The 25924-nt window shown below is 41.8% G+C and overlaps 1 protein-coding gene and 2 long non-coding RNA genes across 5 annotated transcripts in view; 1 reads left to right on the forward strand and 2 right to left on the reverse strand.

Moving 5' to 3' along the window:
- Nucleotides 1–2556: 2556 nt before the first annotated feature.
- LOC123962009 lies at nt 2557–3070 on the forward strand. Its single transcript, XR_006822826.1, has 2 exons — nt 2557–2601; nt 2724–3070. It is a non-coding gene; the product is annotated as an uncharacterized LOC123962009 (long non-coding RNA).
- A 736-nt stretch (nt 3071–3806) lies between these two features.
- Nucleotides 3807–4874, reverse strand: LOC123962008. Its single transcript, XR_006822825.1, has 3 exons — nt 4793–4874; nt 4588–4684; nt 3807–4274 (listed from the first exon to the last, which is right to left on the reverse strand). It is a non-coding gene; the product is annotated as an uncharacterized LOC123962008 (long non-coding RNA).
- Nucleotides 4875–12403: 7529 nt separating this feature from the next.
- The window catches only part of osbpl5 (oxysterol binding protein-like 5), a 50007-nt gene continuing 36486 nt past the window's right edge, over nt 12404–25924 (reverse strand). For 2 of the 3 annotated variants that reach the window (XM_046037655.1, XM_046037656.1), the window contains exons 6-23: nt 25604–25705; nt 24609–24821; nt 24191–24275; nt 23925–24087; nt 20277–20490; nt 19846–20030; nt 19615–19696; nt 18630–18728; nt 18381–18477; nt 18041–18139; nt 16763–16860; nt 16505–16594; nt 15958–16094; nt 15495–15674; nt 15171–15300; nt 14788–14902; nt 14595–14697; nt 12404–14191 (exon numbers count right to left, since the gene is read on the reverse strand). In XM_046037655.1, coding sequence (XP_045893611.1) covers nt 14056–14191; nt 14595–14697; nt 14788–14902; nt 15171–15300; nt 15495–15674; nt 15958–16094; nt 16505–16594; nt 16763–16860; nt 18041–18139; nt 18381–18477; nt 18630–18728; nt 19615–19696; nt 19846–20030; nt 20277–20490; nt 23925–24087; nt 24191–24275; nt 24609–24821; nt 25604–25705 — 2328 coding nt within the window. In that variant the 3' untranslated portion in view covers nt 12404–14055. The remainder of the gene's footprint in view (nt 14192–14594; nt 14698–14787; nt 14903–15170; nt 15301–15494; nt 15675–15957; nt 16095–16504; nt 16595–16762; nt 16861–18040; nt 18140–18380; nt 18478–18629; nt 18729–19614; nt 19697–19845; nt 20031–20276; nt 20491–23924; nt 24088–24190; nt 24276–24608; nt 24822–25603; nt 25706–25924) is intronic. The other variant, XM_046037657.1, reaches the window with a different exon arrangement.

A 25924-nucleotide genomic window follows, 5' to 3' on the forward strand; every position in this document is an offset into this window, starting at 1 on the left:
GGCTGTTCTTTTGTTTTGTTTTTAAAATAGCAATGGGAGAAATCTCGGAGAAATGCTATCCACAGGCTCGTTTTAGCCGTTTTTTCGTCTATAGGTATTTTACTTTGTGACAATGGCTCAGGTGAGCGCATACCTCAGTCAGTACAGAGACAGACACGCAGCCTCAGGCCATGGCTGAGGCAATATAGAGTCACCAGGTTTCTACGGTGAAATGAGAGTCAAAATTGGGCTGCAAAAGAGGGAAAATGAATCTGAGTGCTTGACCCAAATCCAGCTCTCCATGGTTCACTGCTGTTTCCCATTTATCATGCCTTCATCCAAATAAAGGTCATCTGATTCCCAGATCTGGTCTTGCGGATAAATTGGACAAATTTCCCCCCTCCTCTAATCCACAAAGGCGTCATTCTCCTAATCGTCTGTAACCATGGCAATAGTGTTTGTTTTTTATTGAACATCCATTTCTGTGTACTGAGTCACAGGGAAAGAACTCCTCAGATCCACATCTTCAGCTCTATCTGCCCACTCTCTGGCCGTGACTGTTACAGTCACAAACCTGTACCTCAAATAACCTCAGAAGCAAGGACACCCCGCTGAGCGTAGATAACAACACAGGGATACAAGGAATATTGTGTCACATATGTTGGGACTAAACGATTTCTAAAACCTAATGTCAGGAATCATGGCAGTCGGTGGAGATTAAACATCAACAGAGAGGTAACTCAACGTGTTCTGTTTGTGAGACATTCCCTTGATGGGACCTAATAGCTCTGTTTGTCCAGATTACATCCGCTACTCTGTAAATACATTTTTAAAAATCCACAAAACAAGCTCAACATTTGTCAGAGTAAGGTGATATTTCCCTAAATATACACTCTTTGTAGGCCTGTTTTTCAGTAAGAATCTTACAAATGTGGCACCTCTCATATCTAAGACATGTGTGTGTATTGGATGTACAAAACCACACACACACACACACACACACACACACACACACACACACACACACACACACAGGGACTGCTGAGTGGGGATCATGTTGCTTAAGACCCAGCTGTCCGGAGAGCGGCCTCAGACAGAGAGAGGAGACGCTGTCAGGAATGTCTACAAGGCAGTGAGGGGGCGGATGGCCGAGGACGAGAGAGCTCCACGTGCACTTTGTGGCCTGAGGAAGGAGGAAATGCAAAGTATCACACAGAGTAGACTTAAAACTGGACTAGAGTTGGACTTAAGTAGTCTAAGGACTTTAGCTTTGACTCGGACTTAGAGGAAAAAACAACACAGACATTTTGGCCTTTTTCAATTCCCCATCTTAATGCTTCCTTCAACTCATAGCTTTACTCATTAAGTATTAGGTCTTGGCCTGCGCATTGATGGAAACACTATTGACAACTTTGAAATGAAAAGCACTCTAGTCACTTCAATGTTCTGCATTCAGAAATCTGAAAGATGTGTAGCTCAGCTTTTAATTTGTTACTTGTGACTTGACTTTGATCTGCCCAAAAGACTTAAAGTTTGGGTGAAGAAATGTTGGAGAAATTAGCAAGATACAGCTAGATTTTGAAAAGATGTCTGTGAAGATTCTCATTCATCTAAGTCATAGTTATCCAAGGTGGGCTAAAAAGGCAACTGGACTTGTTTGACGACACTGGAAGACATTTTGCCTCTCATCCAAGAGGCTTCTTCAGTTCTCCCACTGCCTCACTTCAGGCCTCCCTACAAAGCTCAGTTTCATGCTCAGTGAGTGCACAGGCAGAGGGCAGGAAGGTAGGCCAGCCAATCATTTTATTTATGCTGTCGGAATGGGAAGAAAATTTCTATAAATATAACAAAATGTTCTTCTGGAATAAATTACCCGCACAAGCTTTAAAAACACTCCTCTTTTTAAGAAAACATCTTACATTTTAGCTTAATTATACAGTCCAACACAGTGCAACACAGTCTCACTCCCTACTCGTCAAATGTCTGACGCATGGTCAAGGCCCTTTGTCGTCGCTTTTTAAAGACTTGGGTAGCTCTTTTGCATCAATTATTGACGTTTAGGGATCCACAGTCAAGTTAGCAACGCTTAGCAACAATAAATATGCAATATCCGGTTACACTTTCAAGATAAAACGTAACGTTTCGATACATTGCCATGTTGAAACGTGCATAATTAAAGTTGTGAAACGTTGCAGTTTCGTTAGGTTTAGGCACAGAAAGTACTTGGTTGGGTTTAGGCAACAAAACTACTTGGTTAAGGTTAGGAAAAGATCATGGTTTGGGTTAAAATAGCTATGTATGTCAATTAAGACTTAACTTAAATAAAAACATTTAATGTTTTGTTTCGCACGGGACACAAACCCTGTTCTCCTGCTTCAAGGTCCGGGTTCTGGCCCTCTATCCACCCCAATCACCTCCTTACTTCGTCTTTTCTCTTAAATATCATACTTGCCTTTACCATCAAAAACTGACACAACAGGGCTTCCCTCAATACGTCGAACTATGACGTCAAAGGGATCCCTACTGCGTCACAAACTGACGATTATGGCTCTTGACCAAGCGTCCATATGTGACGACTTGGGAGTGAGACCGGGTACAGTCCCCTCCAAATGTATTGGAACGGTAAGGCAAATTCCTTTGTTTTTGTTGTTCACTGAAGACATTTGGGTTCCACAAACAGTGTTATCTTTGCTCCACAAATATTCCAAAGACCTTGATCTCAACAATTTTCATTTAAACTACAGAGACAATGTTCTCAAAACCTGGACAAAGACGACTAAAACTATCTGCGTGGCTGGATTGCAGTAGAGGTACGAGGTTTAATATTGGTGAACCAATCCTTTAACTTGTCGGTAAAAGAGAGATGTGGATCACAGTGGATGATGGGAGTGTGAGCAGTGGAGCAGAGCAGCTGGGGTTTAGGAGTCTGATCACAGCCTACCGTAAGTGGGCTCCTGAGGGGGGCTTTAGTTACCAGCACCTGCCTGAGTGGGTGTGTGAAGAGATGACCAAGAACAGATTACAATAACATTACATTTCCCAATTTCCTCCAGATTCTGTTCTAGCTGTACAATAAAATCAGTTGCATCGAGTTCATTGAAGCTTTTATATTTTTTTACGCACCCTGGTTAAAAAAAAATATAAAAGAATGCATGAGAAGTTTTCTTTTTCAAATAAGAAAAAAGAAAAACTGAAAATTAGCAGGAAATCTGAGTGCAAAGTGCTGGTTACACTGTGTGATAGCCATGTGATGGCTTTAAGGTGCCACTTACTAACTCCACAGCAGCTGATCGCCACTCACATGAGTTACAGTAAGTTACATCAGATCGTTAGTGCAGCAAATAAGGCTACAGGGTTACCTTTACCTGACACGAAAATGAAGGTGAAACGAATGGTTGTAATAACCTGTAATGATGACCCCCGGTCCAGAGCCGTTATCAGGGCGAGGGGAAATTAGTTCACCGTAGATATTGCACAAGAGGAAAGCGAGTGAAAGAGAAGGAAAGATAAATGAGCACATAAAGGGAGGGAGGGAAAATTCCAACACAGAGTATATTGAGTTTGCTAACAGGAAAAAAATGGATGCAGGACCTCCCCCCTGAGCCACACCAAAGTCAGCAACATACCAGCCATGATCTAATCGACTAATAATTCAGCAGGGATACTGCACCCTACACAGTCTGCTAAATGATTTTCAATCTATCACTCACTTTGTCTTCACTTGGAGGAAATGGTTTGGCATGGGCAAAGAAATGGAACAATACACATTACGAAAGAAGATAAACCTTTATGAGAGCAGTTTTTACAGTTTATTTGGCACCAAACACTGGGAATTGTATCTATACCTGATATTTAGTACAACAGTTGTACAACAGGGACATTAGGGCCGCTTGTCTGAAAATGTCTTTCTCGGTGTGATAGGACCCCAAGGGGCAGACAGGGGAAGCTGGAAAGTCCCTTCATAAGAGGCCAGGTTCTTGGTTCTCACACAATGCATTCCTGCAGTCATAGATCCTATGTATTGTTCCGCTGCTTGACTCCAGCTCCCTGATCACTTCAGCAGTGTGATATTGACCCAACAATAAAAGTGTCCATCAATCATAGCAGGACACAAGGGGAGTATTGTTCAAAGACAAAGCAGAGGGTGTTTAATCACTGCCGATCAGAGTTTAGGCTTGTGTTTCTGGCTCTGCATACCTTTGCTGAGGTGATGCAGTCTCTCGAGTAGTCTCTCAGGAGCAGGACGTCTTGCGAGGGTTGATCTATGAATGGATGGGTGGATGGACGAAGGGCAGCTTGAAGCAAAAGGAAACAGAGAAATAGACCACAACACAGAGCATGTGTTTTTAAAGGAAAACTTTGATTTATTATGACTTGGGTTTTATTTTCAGAGCTCTGGCCATCAGTTGCACCCACCAATGTGAATGCTATGGATAAAAATAGGTCCAACAAACATTAGCTATCAGACAATCATACAGGTTAGGCATTTTGAGTATGATAAGTGATAAAATAATAGATACAACTGCTGGCAGGAGTTACAAAAATAAAATTCCTTTCGAACCATTGTTACATTGTTAAATATTAATTAGAACATGTTTAAATCCGTACCTCATTATTAATTTGACTGGTGTTAGTAACATCAGTTAATTTCTGCATGGAAGACAATTTTAATGTTGTGGGGTGTGGCGATGGCTGCAAACTAGAGCTGTTGATCAACAGTTGAATTAACACACATTAACACACAACACATCGACTCTACTAAAGTTTGGATTTTAGCTACATTGTAAAAATCAAGCTAACAATAGTAGCAGACATTTTGATTTGGGTTGTGTTAAATAGTTAAGCATCTCTTATAGGTCTTTTTCACAGCAGACATTGGGTCGGGTCATAGCAGGAAAAGCACAGGTGGAACCGATTACCTTAATGATGGCTCAACTGAGCCAGCATGTTCAATACTGGAACTCCTACATGGAACAGAGGTGCCATTCATGGCATTAATTACACCTATGCTTGTCATGCTATGACAGGTCAAAATGATATCTGTTACACATTTAAAAATCTGAAATGTTGATGGAATTTCTTATTAAAACTCAAACTGGTCAAATATTGGACACACTAATAAAACTTCATCAAACCTGCTGCTGCCCAAAGCTGAATTCATGTGACATTACAGAGCTGTAAGTAGCTTCCCATATAGAAGGACATGTGAAGACTGAAGCCTGAAATAAGAGGAAATCCTGTTTGTCATGGCTCAAGGGTCTTTCCCAAGGAGCATGGGAACTCACAATGGTCCCCTCTGTACACACGCTGCCCTGAAACTAAGCACAGTGGCAACCTTTTGCCAAATAGACTGCGGTTGTATTGGAGGTCAGCATTAATCAAATTAGACAGCGCACTTAAAATGCAGCTAAAGCACACTTCAACAATGTAAACACAGGAATTTATGGAACTATATCTATAGAAATCTGGGACCTCGTGCATTAAATGTTTCCTTAATCTTTTTTATCCTTACTTGCATCACACAGGTGTGTAATTTATATGCCAAAATAAACAGAATTTACATGATAGGTAGTATTTATTGAAGCTTTGAATTTAGCATTAAAAAAAAGAAGAAAAAAGAAGAAAACTACAACTTTTTCTTCAATAATAACTTTAGTGATTGTCTTTCTCGTTTTGAGTTGTGCAAGGTGCCAGGAGCCAAATTATTCTAATGTTTTGTGAATCAGTACGCATTTCAAAATGCAGTTTTACTCTAAGTGCTCCAGACAGGAAGACCAAATGATGTCATCTCCTATGGATGTCATCTTTAATGAACACACTGTGTACAGACACCCACTTGTATGTGAAAAACATATACATCTCCAGGACCAATTGCTAAAACATGGACGCAGATGTCTGCTTTTGTCCCCACGAGGCACGCAGATGTATGCTTACACCAGTTAAAGGTGGGGGTATGACCCATGGGAACTGTGGGAACAGGAGTTTGTGGTGTAGGTTTACACAACCCCCAAGGAAACACAAAGAAATGACTCCAGCAGGAGAGATGGAGGCAGGGACTGGGATGTCAGGTTTATACAAGAAAAAATGAAACATTAAATATGAAAACTGAGATAAAACTTGTTCCACATGCTGTTCATACTGAGAAATATTAGATTAGCTAGTGCATTGGCTGTGCACACTGACATCCAGTACAACATGACACACACACACACACACACACACACACACACACAGAGGAGCCTTTCACAGCGGTTCGGTCCACACAATCCATGTTCCGCTGAAACAGAATCTCTTTTCTTCAGTCAGCGGCCGACGTGTGTGTGTGTGTGCGTGTGCGTGTGTGTGTGTGTGTGTGTGTGTGTGTGTGGGCTATCTGCGCCAGAGGACAAGGGGCTGGGGCGAGGATGGAGATGTTTGGGGGGTGTAGAGGACATGAAGGGTGGGTGGATTGTTGGGTAATGAGTCACTGGAGCCTCCTTCAAAGCCTGCTCCCCAACCTCCAACACCCGAGCAGGGAGGTCCACTGGAATCTGGGCCTATGGAAGGAAGAGCTGAGTGGGCAGGCCACATACAGTGCGCACACACATGGACGACAGTGCACACACACACACACACACACACACACACACACTTCTTGTCTCTCTAACTTTAGGGTCAGGATCTCGCCGCAGAGGCCCCCTGCAACAAAGGCTTCTACTGTAGAAATCTGAAGGGTGAATGTACAGTGTGTACTATTCTGTACTTTGTGTAAGTGCAATGCAATTTATTATCTTTCCATAGCAAGCTGGTATACACACTGTGAAACTGTGACTTGTGTGTGAGTGTGTATGTGTGCGTGGGTGAACAGATTCCATTTTTTGTAAATTCCCTAAGAAAGTGTGGATAGTGAAGTAAGTGATTTGGTGCTGTTGTGTGTCTGCAAATTCCTTATTTTAATGTCACTTTCTCTGGCACATACACACCAGCCTGTTGCCCGGCTTTCACTCTCCTGTTTACTAGATCACGAGCAACTGTTTGACTGACAGAGAAGAACTGATATTAAAGAATAGCTTGGACAGTATATCAAAGGGTTGGCAGACCAATTAGACTGACCGATGCTGAAAGGACAGAACAGTGAGAGACAGACAGGAAGCAAGGAGCTGAGCTCAGTCAACAGTAGCTTTTAACTCGTGTAAACAAAACATGCAGAGGTGAGAGGATCAAACACAAACATAATCTTGGCACTGCGCTCCATACATAGATGCCACAACTATATTTAGATGCCATACATCCTCATGCGGCTGCAGAATTGCTCGCATACTGTATAGGTCAAAGGTCACCCCTTTTAGTGACGCCGCAGTTCATAAAATCTTATGAGATGTGATAAAAATGATGGATTCTTGTGTCATTTCATAGCCATAATACACACTCTCTTTTTGTGCTTGAACAGACAGAACATGATGGCCTATTCTCACCAGGAAGGATTAAAGTTATAGCGAGGTGGTGATGGGCGTGTTGCAATGAAATCCCCGCTGACCGAGTGTGTCTCGTTAAACTGTGGGACGGGCTGAGTGCTCCAGGACAAGACTCGACAAGAGCAGCAGCTCTACTTGGAAATCCCACAGGCGGGTACCTCCGCCTCCATGGCAACGAATCCAAGCGTTGCGTGTACAACTGGTAATAGCTGTATTGGAAGATTATGTATTTTGACATTTTTCACATGAACTGTCGATGGAAATGTTGCTTCCTGGGAGGTAAAAGAAGATCCTCTCTGAATCCTCCCCTGTGTGTATTTTAACAGGTCATGTCTACCTGTCTGCACATGAAGACCACCCCGCATCCTTTCCCTCGAAATTACATTACATGCTGTGGGTGGCTGGCATGGCAACAGACAGGCAGGGCATTGCAACAGCCGCCCCAGCAAATCGGTACTCGCCGTAAAACAGTTTTCCTTTTATAGTGAAGCACAATGTTTCATCCTTTGAATCATCAAAGGCCATAAGTCAGTTTAGATAGAAACCAGAAGTTTGAGTTTGGTTTCATTATCTCTTCAAGTAAACAGAGATGGTCAGACTCAATAAACACTAATGAAATACACAGATGATCACAGACTGAGGCCTCATTAACAGTTTGCAATCAAATACAGAATTCAGAATACTGTAGTCCTGAAACCCAAATTCACATTACATATTGTAAATTATTGGTTTAAATTATGTAAAATTGAGGTTAAATCTTAAATCTATGGACTTTATCTGCTTAGACAAGGGAAGATTAAAATCAAATCAAAAACAACTTTAAGGACTTAAAAACATCCAAAACAATCATCTGATGTTTTTTTTTCATTTGAGTAAAATTATCTTACTTAACTCTAAAGTACAGTGGTGGAAGAAGTAGCTAGAACCATAATTAAAAATAGCAATACCACACTGTTAAAATATTGAAAGTCCAGCATTCAAAATTTCACTTGTAAGAATAAATGTAACATTTAGACTTGACTTGGACAAAAACATCCATGTCTCACATAAAAGACTTGCAGATGATATGTTTTATAAGACCTGAAACTTGCCCCAAAAACCACACAGCTTTGATTTCAGATGTTCTACATCCTGTTCAATATCTGAATCTATAATAGTTCATTATATTTTACAAGCTTATCATTTTGTATAATTAAAAATATTATTCTGCAAGGTAACTAATAAAAAGTACAATACTCTGTAATCTAGTTGACTACAAATATAAAGTACAGTATAAAGACAGTTCAAACAGCAGTATCACACGGTCTTCACTATCATTATCTTGCAATACGGTAGAAAGCTCCATAACAAGCGAGAATGCAGACCTTGAGTAGAAATTGTTTTGTCTGGAAACTTGAAATTTAACTTTAGAGTCAACAATGATGAGAAGTTCTCTCTTCCCTCTTCCAGTTCTACTCTTCCATGGCAACGGGGCAAACTTCCTCTGCCGATAAAGACCATGTGTTAGGGTCAAGAGCTCCAGAACAAGCATGTTATTGGACTTTCAGTGGAGTGTCAAAAGTATAAAGTAGCATAAAAGTACTAGTATTAGTTAATACTTAACTAAAGCATCAGTGCTTTGGTTACTGCACTTACTTTCCACCAATGCCAAAGCCAGACAAAGAGTTGCAGTGAGCAAGGCGTCACCTACATAGCAGGACTTTTGCTAAATTCAAGCTCTCAACAGTGATTTACTGGTTTTAGTTGGTGTAATTAACCTGACATACCTGATAGCATCTGCTCTCCTGCAGCAGAGATAAAGAATACACACATGACACACATTGCCTCAGGGTGCACCAGACTGCCAGACTCCCTCTGTCTGTTCTCCATCTTCTCCTCTGCTCTCAGAAAGGCAAGTCCAGACAAGTCCGCTGTCTCTGCCTCCCCCTTGCCTATTCAGGACGGGCCTCAGCTGCAACAGAGGCAAACCACAGAGCAAACAGCCAACCTGACTCCCGGTGCCCTTCAGGCAAAACAGACAGGACACGCCTCGGTGCAGCTGGCCTGTTACCTGGGGATAAAATACAGAGTGGAGGCCATGGATCATAGATAGAAGAAAAGGATTAGTTTTGTCTAAATATGGCTCAGTGATGTTGAAAGGTGGAGGAATAGTCAAAATGATTTATGCCCATTATACTAAAACATTTAAGTTATCATTAGATTTATATAATATGACATGATCAGTTTCATCTTAGCTTGAATGTAAAAGAATAGTTCAACATTTTGGGATTTACGTGCATTCATTTTATTTGCTGTTTGCATGCTAAATTTAAAGCTACAGCTAGCAGCCGGTTAGCTTAGCATAGTATGAAGCCTGGGAACAGAGGGAAACAGCTTGCCAAAGATAACAAAACGTGAGTACCGGGTTGATTGTTTCCCTCTGTTTCCAGTCTTTGTGCTTAGCTAAGCTAACCCCTGCTAAGCTAACTGTTTATTAATCAAGAAGGCAAACAAACGTATTTCTCAGCATGTAGAACTGTCTTTAAATGTTCAGCATTGAGAATCGCCCGCCCCTAGTACATAATGAGAAACATTTTGACAAAAGAGAAAAGAAAATTATAAAAATTAATTTATTCTGGTTTATGTCATATTCCTCCACTAACTCAGTGTTGTTTAAATGTTCTCCTCAGTGTGTTCATTGATACTGCCAGCATGTGGGATACTGTGCTAGACCAGAGAACAGTTTACACCCTTCGCTCATCCAGTGCCAGGAGAAGTAAACACACACATGGAGACAGACAGAGAGGGATCCAGAGCAGGGAAACTGTTACAAACTCAGTCACACACATTGAGGTGGAACCTCCTTTGATGGAGTGCTTACTCCCCGTAAAATAAACACACACACACACATTCCCCTCTGGCCTAATTTGGGCTGTCACTCCTTCCATCAGCCCCACACATACAGTCGGACAACACAATGGTACAGTGTACACCCACTCAGGCATCCATCTAACTGGAGAATAGAAGCAAGCCGTGGGGGAGGAGATTACCCCTTGCTCTTTACTCTGCTACCAATCTGCTTCAGCCCTATGCCTCACTCTGTTCACCCCGCAAGCTCGTTTTAGAAAAGAAAACATGAAACTATCTTGTTAACATTTGGGTAAGTGATGGTAGAAATGTGGATTCAGATCAAAGTTCTGGGTTTAATCCAATGTTTTCGCAAATATCTGCCTTGCTTTAGTGTCTTTGAGCAAGACACAGAACTCCCTACCACCTTTGCATATTGTTCTGGTGCTAAACCTCTGAACCTGTGGAGGTGGAAGAAGGCAAAGAAAGTCATATCTCTGTAAGATAAATAATTTTCATCTTTTAACAAGGTCTTTTCGCAGACAGTCAGAGCAGAAATGGAAGCCATCTGTCAACCCATTCATTTGCTTTCATGGTAACACAATGTATAGTACAGTGTGGCACTACTGCAGGCTGTACTAATAAGATAAGATGTTACTTTATTGATCCCACCTAGGGGAATTCAAATTGGCACAGCAGCACAGGTGAATGTGGTGCAAAGAATAATGTCTAGAGTATCACTCCTCTCCACAGGGTTGGCAGTTTCTAAAAACAGGATGTTTTTTAATTCAGTTCAGGTTGAGTCACTTGTAAAGGCCTGAGTGAACTAAACCACACAAATGCATTCCACTTCTGCAGATTAATCCCTGTTTGGATAGACTTGACACTTTGAAGTGTGATGAGGTGAATACCTGACATATCAAAGGCTTTCTCTGTAGAGTGGATGGGAACGAGACTCTGCAGTGCCATTGTGCACGTCGTCTCATGAGTAAAGGCAAGAGGAAGTGGCGGTTTGTCGACTGTTGATACAATTTAATTTCGTCATTAAACTGTATACACAGTAACTAAATATTAGCATATTTCGTCCTATCTGTGTCATTGCTTCTGATTTTAAAGACAAAACTGGCGCTCCTGCACAGTTGTCCTGAGATTACTTTTGTGCCTGTACTTTCTGGCCTTTATTGTTGCTTTAATTTAAGATTGATTGGCAACAAACAGGTTGCTTCATTACCTGAGACACATTTCTTAAACTACATACAGTATGTTGTCAGCTTCCCATTAAAGACTACTGACTGGACAGCTACAGAGCCATTCACAGTTAAAGGTCTGAACATAGAGCGTGCCGTATGCAAATCTTTGATATTGGGCTATAAAAATAAAAATTGATTTATTTGTGAGCAATGTTTTGTGATTTCTAACGACTGAATCCAGTTTGAATTCACATTAGTATGCTGCTCTTTTCTAAAAAACTAACTTTCCAACTTTAAATACTTTTTACAAAGAAATAGTACTTTTACTACTTTAAACACAAGTAGAATAACCGCACGTAGACATTTTGTTTCTTGATGCTTGAACATCGCTCACTCCACAGGCCTCCTGCATTGTGGGGAGGCTCCTAAACACAATCCGGTTACCCTCACTGGGGCTTAAATCTGTGTGTGGCAGAGACGTTCATCCGTGTGTCGTCTACCAGGAGATTTTCACCTGCTAAGGTTCAGCTCTCAGGCCCATGAGAGGACTCTGCAGCCACTGTCGACTACTGATCTCAATTCTTATGCAGTTTGCACAAAAATGTTGCCCCCAACGCTGTTAAGCCCTGTGTGTGTGGGCTGCTGTAAGGATCTTTGTTGGAATTAGGAAAGGATTGTCACCTGTAGCTGCCTTCTTGTTTTCACTAGTCTAAACCAAACACCTCGAATATGTTTCTGCTTGACTGCTACAGTGTAGCTATGTAAAGAGACCTCACTTCTTGTGATGAATACTTTGGTCAACAGTCCCGGTTTACAGACCTCAGTTTACACACATCAACATCTCCCTCTAGTGGAGAATATTGAAGACAGATGAAAAGAGTACTTGTCATTGTTTTGCAAACTAGGGGATACAACTTTCTAATTTAAGACATTAATGAGAGCCAAGGGCAGTGGTAGGATTAAAATGTTTTACTGTAGTGCTACAGTACGCAACAGGTATGAATGAAAACATTGGGCAACATCCTGTTCTCTGTAGTTTCATTCCATATGACAAAAATATCTGGCATGTAAAATCATCACAACATGGCAGTAGAGTAGAAAACAGGAAAATAATGAAAAACAAATTACGGTGTAAATAAAAGCATTCAAAGAGTCGACTTCCTTCTTGTGCTCTCCGAGTCTCTCCCGATGGGTAGATCAGTACTGGCAATGGAGACTGAAATCCAAGGGTTAAAAATCAGTAAAAACCAAGATCACACACCTGGTTTTGTATAGCACAACTATAATGGCTTACTCGCAAACATGCTCCCTCACACTGTCACACTGTGTCTCACACACACACACACACACACACACACACACACACACACACACACGACGAACCCACACAACCCTGGGAGAGCGATTGTCACTCCTGGTCTCCGTCCTCCAAGCTGAATTAGATTAGGAAAGTCAAGGTTAATCGCCCAATAAATACATTCTCAAATCTCTTTTTGAAACACGGACCTTGAGACAAATATATACAAAGTGATTAAAAGAAGAAAAAAAAAAGCTCATTACTAAGTGTTTACATCTTAAAACAGTCACTTGAACATGGTGTGGACCAAGATGCACACACAAACCCCTTCTGTTAGGCCAAAGTACTCAATTTCTTTTGTGTTTTGTCACTCGTTCCCTCTGCCCCTTCTTCCACATGTTGCATCTCTATGTAACTGATTGTACACACTAGTGTCATGGTCTAGACCAAAGCAGTGCTATGTTATTATCCCTTCGGTTACAGCACTACAGGCACACAAATACAAAGACACTCTGGCTCTCTGCCCTGCCTCATTCCCCATTATCCTTCCTTCCTGTGTGTCAATACAAACACATACAGTGCTCCCTGTAAACAAGTACTCTTTGTCCTTTCGGATTATAAATACTGTTTTGGTAAATTCATCATCATTAAAAGATGAGACAGAGTGTATTTGAGCGTACATCGATACAAAACACACACAATTGCACTGTTGGAAGATATTCCTTCGTTTGTATACGTCGTGGGTTTCTTCTTCTTTTTGGCTTTAGCGTTAAGGCCCAGAATCTGGAGTGGAAGGGGAGTAGAAGAAGTCCAAGCGGTGATCTGCCTGCGCCCATAGGGCCTACTGTACTGTAGGTACACAACACACATACAGGCACACTAACAGATAAACAGTATTGCAGGGCAATATAAAAAGACACTAAGGAATGGTGAAACATCCTCTCTGTCATATCTTTTTGCAAAAGCATTCTTCATCTTCATCATACATTTCCTCTTTTTTATTCAAAATCTTTTGAGCCATGCTTGTTTTTCCATCCCTCCTTTCCTGTCCAAAGTGCGTGGGTGCTGTTTCAGTCTGGCTACACTAGGGGGTGCCGTTACTCTCTGCAGATGGCTGACAGGCGGTGGCTGTGGCTGTGTTTATTGCTATAATGTCCGTGCTCCTCATCTCTTAGAGGAAATCAGAAAGGGACAAAGTTGCCCTCCTAACACTGATCCGAGGTCTCAGCTGCTGATTAGAGACTGTGCTTTTTGGAGGGATCTAATGCCAGATCAGTGCCAGAGGGAAACCCCTCCCCAAGGAGCGGGCTCAGGTGAAGACGTAGTTGAGGAGGAGCTGTGAGAGGAGCAGTACACAGAGGATGAGACAGTGGCGGCCTGTTAACGATGCGCTGTCGTCTGTTGCCCTCTGACGAGCCAGCTGACGACTCAGAGCCACCAGGTTCCTACAGGGAGAGAGAAGGGTCAGCGTGAACAAGTGATTAACAATGCTCAGGAGGAATTTAGTCTAAACAACATCAAATGAACGAAAACACAAATGTGCAGAAAAAATATTTTTTCAAGTTCTGATACTGGCGCTGATATGAATCAAGTACGGATATTTTTGTTACAGATGCACTGACTTTTCTATCCATCCAACAGTGGACGTGACAGTTTCCAATTGTTTAAATTTGAGAAACATCTTTCTTTTCACAGATAAGAAACAACGTATTCAAGATCCGTGTGAAGGTTGTTTTTTTTTTCCACCTCAAGAGGAAGGATGTTTGTACCTCTGACCTCTTAAGACATTATGCTACCCCTCTTCCCTCCACAAGTGTGTGTGAGTGTAAACGTGTGCGTTATTTTCACCTCTGGATGTCCTGCTGTGTCTTCTGAATAGATGTGATGGTGGTCTCTATCATGGCAATGTCCTTCACCTCTTTATTGCACCGTGCACATTGGTTTGAGAACCCTGGACACATGACAGGCGAGAACATAACGACTTCGGTAGCGCAATTTAAGATTTCGGTTTTTTGAGTGCGTGTGTGTGTGTATGCCTCACCTTCACCCTCTGAGGATTCGTGTGTGGGTTCTGGTGTGGTGCTGCTGCTCTCAGTGTTCTGGCTGCAGCTGGATGGCTGACTGCTGGCTTTCCTGTGCTTCCCGTTCACCTCAGCCTGAGAGGAAGCAGAAGGGTTTTACTGTAAGTGATTCAAACTTCCCTTCAGACAAACTGACAGTGAACTGTTAACAGCTGAATAAAGCTATACTGCAACGATTAACAAGTGAGAAATAAAGGGGCTGATCATGCTTGCTAGTTTTCCAACAGGTGCAGACTTGACAAAAACCAGTGCAGCTTTCAATTTGATTAAATGTCAATGACACACCCATGAACACCAAATCAGTATAATTCTAGTTTGGAGGTGTGCGATTGGTCTGGCTAACCTTCTGTCGGCTGGCCCAGCTGTGGCTGTAGGAGAGTCTGTTGTGTCGCCTCTGGCTTTTCTCGTGCGTCTGAATCACTCCATCCTTCTCGAACTGAACCAGAGAGCGCTCAGGGTCCCATGGTTGCGTGCTGCCAAATAGGATAATACATGAAGCTGTGGGCGCAGTGCAATGTAAATCTGAACATGTCATTATTTCCACGTTTTTTTCTCCTCTCCTTACTCTGCGGCTCAATCCTCGTTATACTGACCTAAAATCTAAACTAAAAAGACCAGTGTGTGCCATCCCCTGTGTTTTATTGGCTTGGTGTGAGTGTGTTCATACTCCATGTGCCTGTAGGTCCACTCGGAGGTGACGGGGTCCTGATGGAAAAGTCGTGGGGTCCAGGGTTTGTCTCCTCTCTCCCTGGCCTCGGTCCGCTGAGCTTCCTCCAGCACAAACTTCTCCTGGGTGGCCCTTAGCTGGTCCCGATCCATGATGGCACTGGTCACATGCTGCCACAGTCTGTTACATATTAAGCGCATATTAAGTTTGCATGAACACGAGGCAGACAGATTGCACATGTAAGTGTTGTTGAAGTCAGCAGTAGTTTAGTTTGTTTGCTTGTGATGTGAAGTGGAAGACATGCTGGCTCACTGACAGATGCCATTATTAATGTTATTAATTACACGTCTATTTTACCTGCAAAATGTATTCTGTGGGAAAGATATTTTATCCTGTTTTCATGTTTCATGCTTCCTCAAATTATAAACTGAATTAAGTTAGGAAATAAGCGCATGTGGTTTACCTTTCAGACTCAAACTCTCCCTGCTGGTCTATTTGGACCACTTGTCTCTTGAGGCGGCTGCTGCGAATGTCTGGACTCGGGTTCCACAAGGTCTCCTGCTGGCCCGAGTGCTTCTCATGAATGAACACCTCACCGTCCTGAATCCATCAAAATGCCAACAAAATTTTCAATCAAAAGCAATTCATCACACAGACGGCTCAATATTCCTATCAATGTTCATTAATTATGTAATAAAAATGTAATGCGATACTTTTTTTCTACTTTTATTGTTTTCGCTAACAATGTCCAGAACGTTCATTTTCAAACTTTTCTATACTTTCTTACTATGTCAGACCCTTCAGCCCACTGTAAGAGCCCTCTAAACAGGGTCATCTACTTGCCTAGCTGCTCCTCCTAAACCTCTACTTACCAATTCTGCCTCTAATTACTACAGAGAATTACTGTATACTGAGTGGCAACAAGTAAGGGGCAGAGAGCGATGCTGAAAGATGAATTTAAAAAGGGAGACTGAGGTGGCTGGCAGGGGCGGAGGGTTAAAAGCTCTCACCCAGTGTCCATCAACGGTAGCCAGTAGCTCCTCTCCCACAGAGATCTTCCCGCTGATCTGATTCACAGAGCAGGCGCCTCCGAGGAAAGGCTGCAGTGAACAGAGTCAATGTGTCAAACACCTTTACTAAAACTGCCGTCATCTCAGTGTGTACAGCATCAGTTGCTGACTAGTCAAGCAACTATTATAATGTAGGAAAAAAGTTAACTGGTGAAAGAACATTTACAAACATTACAGATGTTAACTAAATCTTTATACCTTGAGTTTGAACTCCAGCTCAGTGAAACATTTTGTTTTCTCACACTCAATCGTAACCTTCCCACCCAGCTCTAGTGTCATAGTGCCGTACAGGATACCTACAGGAGGCACAGATGTAGTGTTACAGCATCAGATAAACGGCACATCATTGAACAGAATATAGATGAGAAGAGCAACAAAATCCTGTAGGAAGTCAAAAGGTAAATCATACCATTCCCCGTATTACTGCAAGGTGAGGAATATAATTCATGATCTAGGCACTCACAGTGAGCGCGTTGCTTGACTGGACCGTGACACAAGATGAAGACAGTAATTTATAACGTAACCCATGTACACTCGCTGAATAAACAGAATTGAACTGACGTAGTCTGACAACGAGGACCATGGCAACAAACAGCCACGGTCAGATGGGTGAGGCATTTTCCACAAACTAAAAACCATCCAGGGAGTAAACAAAGAAGACGAAACATGCTGTATAATGATAATTTGCTGTAATGAAACAGGAGATGTAGTGTGAGCGGCACGTTAGCAGAGCAGCAGCAGCAGCTTCAGTGCTCCGTCTGTGTCTGCACAGGATGCGCTGAGGCACAGGATTGAGTGCAGGTCACCCACGTTTTGGCAGCGCTCAGCGCACTTAAAATGGACATGACGCGTAAAAAAACGCTTCAGGTCACATTTATGCTTGTTTAACATGAGTAAAACTAGAACCATCACGAACCCTGTGTAGACAGCTGGACTGATTAAAATAGGAGCGCATCTGTTTTGTCAGACTCGTGTGAGGTGGACAACTGAAAATGCGACTGATTAAATGTGAATTCCACCCAATAAACTAATAAACTACGCTTTACAGTCCTAAATTGTTAACAACTTTACAGGATTCATTTAAAAAAAAAATTCAAAATGCTTATAAATCCACAAAGAACCTCATTCACTCACTCACTCGCTTACAAATGAATTTCAACCATAACATACCCTAACCATGTAATTAGCTGGCTAATGGATCTAATAGTATTTAAGGGGACAGTGAAGGGGACAGTGAAGGTGACTGTTAAGTTCTGAATGAACAAAACTGGATTGTTATTAGCGTAACAGCATTAAGAGGGACATCAGCACCTTAAAGTCTCTAAACAATGTATGGCAATAAATAACTAAACAATACTTTTCCCCCCCAAAGAGATGATGCCGTGTAAAGGAGATTATGGGAACCTACTGCCAATGTAAACATGGCATCAAGGGCATGGGCAGATTAATTAGCAGTGATCCATCAAGATCGGTTACCTTTGCAGTGAGCGTACGGCATGGTGATGACATACTCCTCATCCCTGCTCAGGAACAGCAGCCTGGCTTTGCCATCCAGAATAGCTGACAGGGAGTTACCTACAACAGCAGAAGGACAGAAAATCCCTTGATTAAAAAATACAAGTATCTTTTTCCCCTGTAGACTCCCCTTAAAAAGCTCATTCCGGCAGCAATTTGTCTTACCTCGAGGAAAGGGTGGGGATTTGTCTTTACGTGCATTTACATTTGATCATATATAACATATGTATGTGTAGTCCTCGTTGCTGATTTTTCTGCTATGACAAAAGGATTACATATTGTAGTGTGCTATGTATTGTACCGTAGAACTTGGACTTGGCCAGGATGCTCCCACTGATAGAAAAACCATCCTTCCTATTGCAGATATAAAAGGCAGAGATGGGAGGATGGTGAGACACCTGGCAGAGAAAAAAAAAGAGAGACACTTGAGCAGCAGAGTGAGAAAAGGAGGTGTGAGATAACCTCTGGCACATTTTATGCAAAATATTTCACACAAGGAGCGAATCGTGTCCTGTGCATTTACACGTCCTAGTTATGAATCTGGTTTAACCTGTTCAGCTATGTAGAAAGTGCAGCTGTCAGTTTGAGGATGAAGCCAGCAGCAGCGAAACGTTTCCCCTAGGATTGGGTTGTATGGCTTCTTCAGACCCTGGAAAAAGCAAACATATACAGCAGTGTTAGAAATTGTCACAGATAATAAGCATCACCACGGAACACATTACCACTTGTCTGGACTCAACAGTTCAGCAGTACTGTGCAGGAAATAATGCACAGTACTGCAGCACACAGTCGCCTAGACGTCCTGATAATGATAAATCAGGTTTCTACCCATCCATCTCCGTTGACTCTACATAGTCAGCTCAAAAAGTGTTGAGCAAGGCTTGTTTAATCTGCAGCCGTAATCTGCTGGCTCATGTTCAGTGTTTTGCTGTCACTGAGGAAATAAGTTCCTAAGGAGTGTCTCCTGCCGTTTTTACAGCCGAAACATATCCAGGACAGAGTCGCTCGTTAAGCAGCCAAGGAACACAGAGTCACAGAATATCAAGTTAGAAGATGGTGAGTCCAAAAGGGACGGTTTGATAAATGCTAACACAGAAAATATTCCAGTACTTGTAAAACGGCCACGTCCAAGAGCCTGACAAGAGAGAGTGAGTGTGAGACTAAAAAACAGAATGGAGGAAGCTGTTATTCAGCTGAAAGCTTTGGCAATGCCACTAAACAGCTGAATCATCTGGTTACTGCTGATCTTTGAGATGGAATCTGAAAGACCATAAAGCTATAGTTTATGTTGACTGTATTTTATTTAATGATTCTCATAAATTCTTTTGAAAATGTTGTCTGCTTCACTGTTATTTAGTTTTTACTGATTTAGCTGTTTTAGTTTATGTAATAACATGGTGTTAGCTACGTAACTATCATCTTCCAAAAGACTTTATCCAAAAACAGGTGTTGCATCTTATAATCAGCGTTGTCTTGTATATTTGGGCCACTATGATAGCAGCAAGCCATTTGGCACTATAGCAAACAAATCTTACCTTGGGCTTCTTGTAGAAGCCAGACAAGTACCATCTCAGTACCTGCTTGATCCGACCGTATGCACTCTCCTCCAATGCAGCTCTGTGGCAGCAAAGATGGTGAAGGAGACAGACAACAATTATGACAAGAAAAGCAGGCAAATAATAATTCCAGTCTTCATCTGAAAAATCCTAAAATGTACACACTCCTATGGACACACACGCACAGTATAGTGACTTAAAGTTACTCACTGTGAGAGCAAATCGGCGTGGTAGTAGTAATCAGACAGTTTGTCTAGGAAAGAGCGTGGCTCCAGGATGAAGGTGGGCAGCACCACCTTGGACAGGTCCATGCCTGGCCGCAGCTGCTTCAGCAGGCCCCAAATCAGACCCTTGTTCTCCTCTGATACAGTCTCCACCTGGGACGCCTCCCCAGCCTGAAATAAAACATACAACATGCACATGGGTGGGGTTAGCAGAGAGTCACATTATTGTCTCTCTGGTCAGAGACCTGGGTTGAGATGACAGGGACAATCAAGAACAGAATTTCTCTAAGCCAACCAGTTTTCAGAACACAACTAAATACCACGAAACTTTGAACGTAAAAAAATAAATAAAAAACAATATAACAAATGACACAGCTCCCTAAATAAATAAATAAATCTGTAAACTCAGCCCCTCACCTCAGCCATATCCTCTGTGCTCTGCTCTACATAGGCTGTAGCCTGCGGCCCGGGGGACAGCTCGTCTGATTGGTCCATGTCGCTCTCCCCCGTCAGCCTTCCACCGTTTTCATTAGCTGTCGTGTCCCAGTCATCATGAGCCTCACGCTCGGATTTGTCTGAAAAGCCGTCATGCTCCATGTGGTGATTGCCCAGCAGCACAGTGTCATTTAATCTGATAGTAACAGAGAAGAAGTGAACACTAAGGTTAGAATTATAAGCAAGCCCTGATTGTCAACCATTTTATTGCTAAGGCATGTCCAGTCATTGATTAAGCTATGTCAAAGCCGTTTAGGAAATTATGTTATAAATTACAAATGAAGAACAATCAGAGGATTTAATGAGGTAAAAAAATTTTGTGCACTGATCTCTGACTTACAGTTGTTGCATCTTAGCAGATGTGAACTGGTATCATATGTAGCTCTATCAAGGTCAGTAAGTCATTACCAGGGATAATCTAACCGAGTGTGGGCGCTTGAGGATGTTTTAATGATCAAGATTAGACATTAAAGATGAGTAATGTCACATGACATTACTGTATAATCATCTTACTTGATTTTAGTTCAGTGCTGCCAAAGCTTTGATGATTACCTCTTCAGCCAGGCAACCTATGAATAGCTCGAACATGGCGCATCCAAGGATACTGACTTTGTTATGTTCTCCCATATCCTCCTCCTCACGGCTATGATGAGTAAAGCCCACTGCGTTAGAGACTATCCACTTTAAAAACCTGGCTGACCTGGATGGTCTGGATGTATTTAGTAAATCTGCCATGTCTGGTTGTCAGGACAACCAGACCAAACCACACCAGTTCATCCCTTATCCCCCCTGATCTGCCTGGTCTGAACGTGACTGGCTGTCTCAGGGGACACAAACAGGGTACTGTATGCATATGCATGTACTTTACTTACATACACATTCTGTACATCTAAGCACACATACTGCACTCATGCTTTCACAGATATGCGCGCGCACACACACACACAATGTTGGGAGATAACTAATTCAACTGCATCCTTTGCTGATTTGACAATTTCTCAATGTGGTATTCTCCAGTCCAGTCCAGTCCAGTCAAAACCAGACATCAGATGTGTCAGCAACTGTACCAGAGCAAAGTAAAATGAAATCAACAGAAATAAAGTGAAGAAAGTCATGCGTCAGCTTCTAAATGGCCAAAGAAAGGAGAACGAGAATGAGTAGGGAGATAAGAGGGGTGAAATCGATAGTTTAAAAAAAAGGAACATCATGGTTCCAATCCTACAGCCATTTTACAAGTCAGACAGTCGATGTCTCTGTGCTCTGGTGGGTGCACACGTCCAAAACCTCACTCAGGCACATTCAAAGGGACACAGAAACAGACAGACAGAAATTAAAGCAGGTCATGCATATTTCACACCCTCTACACTACTAACAAATACAGAACAACATTAAGACAGGGTAGTGTGTCATATGCTTTCAAAACCACATTCAGTGCTGGGATTATGGTGACAGAAAACAAGGAAACAGCTTATTTGCCTAACAACAATGGAAGGGAGTTCAATTTTCAAAATGCCTGAGGGAAAGATAGACAAAAAGAATCAGATTCCTGCACACTCTGAATCACTAACACTAATGTTATTCATTAACCCAAACACGCCCTGGAACAGAGGCGACCTACCTTACCTCAAAGACATACAGCATACAGACAAACTCTTCCTCGGGAATCAAAACACCACCAATGATGTTACCAGTAAATCCAAATACAGGCGCAGTCTGTCCTTATCTCCTCTCCTCTCTTGTGTGCACGTAAATGTTTTTAATCTAGTCACTAAAAGGTGCTGTTTTGCTTCCTCGACTCTGGCACGCCCGCTTCCTGAATGTGTGTGTGCCTGTTCTATCTGTGTGCCTGTGTCTGCATGAGTGTGTGTGTGTGCGCGGTGTATTGCTGCCGTCTCTTTCTGGGTGGCGTATGGTTAACATTCTATTCCATCTTCCTGCTCCTCTGTCAGTCATGTGATCGTACGGGCTGCTGCAATTGGCTGGGAGAGGAGCAGAAGGGGAGGGAGAGCTGGGATGGATGGCCCAAGGGAGGGTTCATCCATGGAGGGAGGTTAAGGGGGAGGAGGGGGTGGGGAGGAAAGGGATGTCTATGTAACGTAGCATGTAAACAGTGCAAGAAGAGCGCTGCACAATTTCAAGAAGAAATAGGAAAATAACTATGATGGATAAATACCAACATATGTGAGGATTGTAAAAAAAAAAAAAAAAAAAAGACAGACATACTCACAAGCATAAGCACATGAACACATACTGTTAAATACTAATAATAAACAATAACACAATTATAGCAGATGCAAAACAGTGTAAGATTTATATATAAATAGAGCTTTTAAAAGAAACTACATATACTTGGGAGTTCAGTATAGCCACAGTCTTCCACTCTCCACCACATTATGGGTGTTGGCTGCCTTGCTTATAGTCACTCTTTACACTACTTTTTCAAAATCTATATCTCAATTTAAAACTCAAAGCTCTATTTATTATAGACAATATAAATAATATAAGACTGACACATTTTAAAGACTTTAAAGATTGTTCCTCTGACATTTCCACACTAATAATAATAATCATAATAATATTTCCAGCTCTAAATAATCTTCACCAAATTTTCTGTCCGATGCCCAGGAAAGCAGATTTTAACCAGTTTCACAAGGTGCTGCTTTATACACAAGTGGCTCCAATGATTAAATGTAAAAACAATTATAAATAAACAAGGATTACATGAGAGGCTCAAACTAAAGCAACATCACACTATACTTGTTCTGTTGTCTGCGTATACTGTACTGTTCCAGCACAGGAGGAAAGCATCACAGTGCTGCTGTGTATTTATACACCACATTTCATCAATGAAAAATGACACACCACAAAACCACAGTTAATTTCTCTTTAGGTCTCCCCTTTCTCTCTCTCCATGTGTCACACACATACAATATGTATGACATGTTTAACAAAGCTGGTCCAAAGCTGGGTGCCTATTTTGTTTTGCATTGTTAATGGTTACAGTTTAAACTAAAGACATGATTTTGGAGTCCTATTTTTTCCCAGGATGCAGTTTCGTGATCTAATGTCAGAATGGTAGCATACAATGTATACATTTCACAACATCACATGACATATATAAAATCTGGAGCTGCAAGATCTAAAGGTACACTTGTGTGTGATGAATCATTTAACAAAAAAAAAAATCACTTTTACTAGAAACATGCGGCAGACATAGCTAACACTGAGTTGCACTGAGGGGCAGTGCAAGTATAAGGCGTATCTCTGGGAGTCCATGTTTCTTCAGCTGTTATTCCGAGTTGATGACCAGAAATCACAGGGACAGTATTTTATGGACCTAACACCTGGGAATTTCTGACTACTGCACACATAAGACAGCATAGATGTGTAGCAAAGCAGTATCGTGCATGAACTGGCAAAAGCAACATCTTGTAGTGTGATTACAAGAAACATTGAAAAATAAACTGTAGGCGATTCCAAAAAAAAAAACAAATAATAAACAACAACTTTTAAAGATGGAGATAAACTACATTTGAGCGGCTCTCAGTGTGTCCAGAGTATATTACTTACTGTAGCAGCTCTGTATCAATGAGTGTGGTAGACTGCAGCAGGTGGAGTATATTGGAAGACTCTGAAGACGTGCTGATATCTGCTTCTCTCCCACCTTTGGTGGTCAGCTTATAGAGACTGGAGCAGCTGAGAGCCAGCTCCAAGGCATCCATCCAGCACCGGCCTGGAGAGACAGACACATTTTAAATGAGTGTCATAAATACGTTTTGCTCGTAAAAAAGCGAGAATGTACACTTCCAACCGAAGCGACCACACATAAGCCTCACCATCGGACTCAGATGTTGCTCTGAAGATCAGGTAGTTGCTAGGTAGAGGCTGCGTGATGGAGCCAACATTCTCTCCTTTGGGACCCTGAGCATATGGATGAAACAGTGAGTCACGCTTCATCCCATTTTATTCATGTTGTACCAACAGAAACAAGCCTTAATGGATCCCTGAACAGGATAATTGTCACTTTATAATTAAAACTTGGTGAATAAAAATGAAATCAAATATAATTACAGATAAAATTGCTTTTGTTTGAATCAATGCAAGTAAACCCTGAATTTTCAGTGTTTCTAAAACAAATTTTAATTCAAAACCCCAGTCTTGGTGCCACCTTGAAAAAATTCTGTCTCACTATCATCTTCTTGATCATCTGTTATTACTGGGTTTATAAAAACCAAAAGACACGAGTCTACAAACGTGTGTGACCTTGACAGCCCAGATGGATTTGTCCAGTGGGTGATAGAGCTTGAAGCAGAAGCCGTCCTTCTTGGAGGGTCTCTCAATCAGCTTGCATGCACTGAGCAGGACGGTGCCCACCCAGTGGTCCGTTTTGGGGGTCTTATAGATCAAAAGAACTCCAGGCTTAAGGGCACACCACAGCTTGGTCCAACTCTTTAAAGAGCCACGGATCTGAAGGACAAGGGATAAGAAATGGAATATGGCATTATAGCATCAGAGCATAACATGAACACAAGAAATATGATAATGTTATTTTTTTACAATTACATATAGCAACATTATGTTCAGTAAACTGAACATAAACATGAACACATTCCGAGCTGTAGAACTATTCCATTGTTGCACATTATTTGTAATTCATAGTTTTCACGTGACATCATATTCCAAGGAAAATGCTCCCTTGGAGGGCAAAAAAAACGTTATTTTCCGCTGCACACCAACCAGGAAGCAAGTGATACAGTGTTACTTTGAGTTTGTTACAAGAGACAAGACTGAGCTGTGTTAGGTGAGGGATTCCCTACAAGGTAAACGTAAACATTACCACAGAGCGCTGGCAGGGACACGGCGGGTTTTTAACGGCAGAAATACCGCAGTGGGTGCTGTTATAGGGATCGCAAGTGCCCAACACTTGCAGTTTGTGTCCATATCTATCTTTTTCTTGAGTTGAGAGGTGATCCAAATAAAATTTAACGGCTTGGGCGGCATCTCTACGAGGGAGTCCGGTGTGGGCCGCTATCTTGGTGTGTTGTTTTGCCCTCCAGGTCACCGAGCATGTCACATGACTGAAAACTATGAATAGCAGATGAACAAATTACAACCAGCATGATAATTAGCAAAAGGTGTATTGACAGATGAGACAACATCTGAACAGCTTGCTGCCAGTGTGACTCCAGAGATATCATTATTTTGGGTGCCAATGCAACAGCTCTCCCTAACAGACAACATCCCCACACCTTTAGCCAGTTGGACATGATGACAACACTGGGATCCTTTAGTGCACTAAACATTTCTTTAGCTGCGCGTTTCTTCTCTTGCCTGTAATTCTGCTTTTGGACCTGTGAAACAGGAAAAAAAAAAAAAAAAAAAAGAATAAAGAATGAGTCATCAGTCTTCCTGGTCAGGACCAATCTAAGAGTGCCAACACTAGGTGGAAGCAGAGTCAAACAAGTGCAAGCAATCGTGCCGTTAAACTGTTGTCTTCATTGTTGATCATTTGAAACATACAAAAGGGTACACATTTAAAATATAATTAGGGGACATTTCAAAAAGTTTCC

This window comes from Micropterus dolomieu, linkage group LG22, assembly GCF_021292245.1.
Source record: "Micropterus dolomieu isolate WLL.071019.BEF.003 ecotype Adirondacks linkage group LG22, ASM2129224v1, whole genome shotgun sequence".
Classification (NCBI taxonomy): domain Eukaryota; kingdom Metazoa; phylum Chordata; class Actinopteri; order Centrarchiformes; family Centrarchidae; genus Micropterus; species Micropterus dolomieu.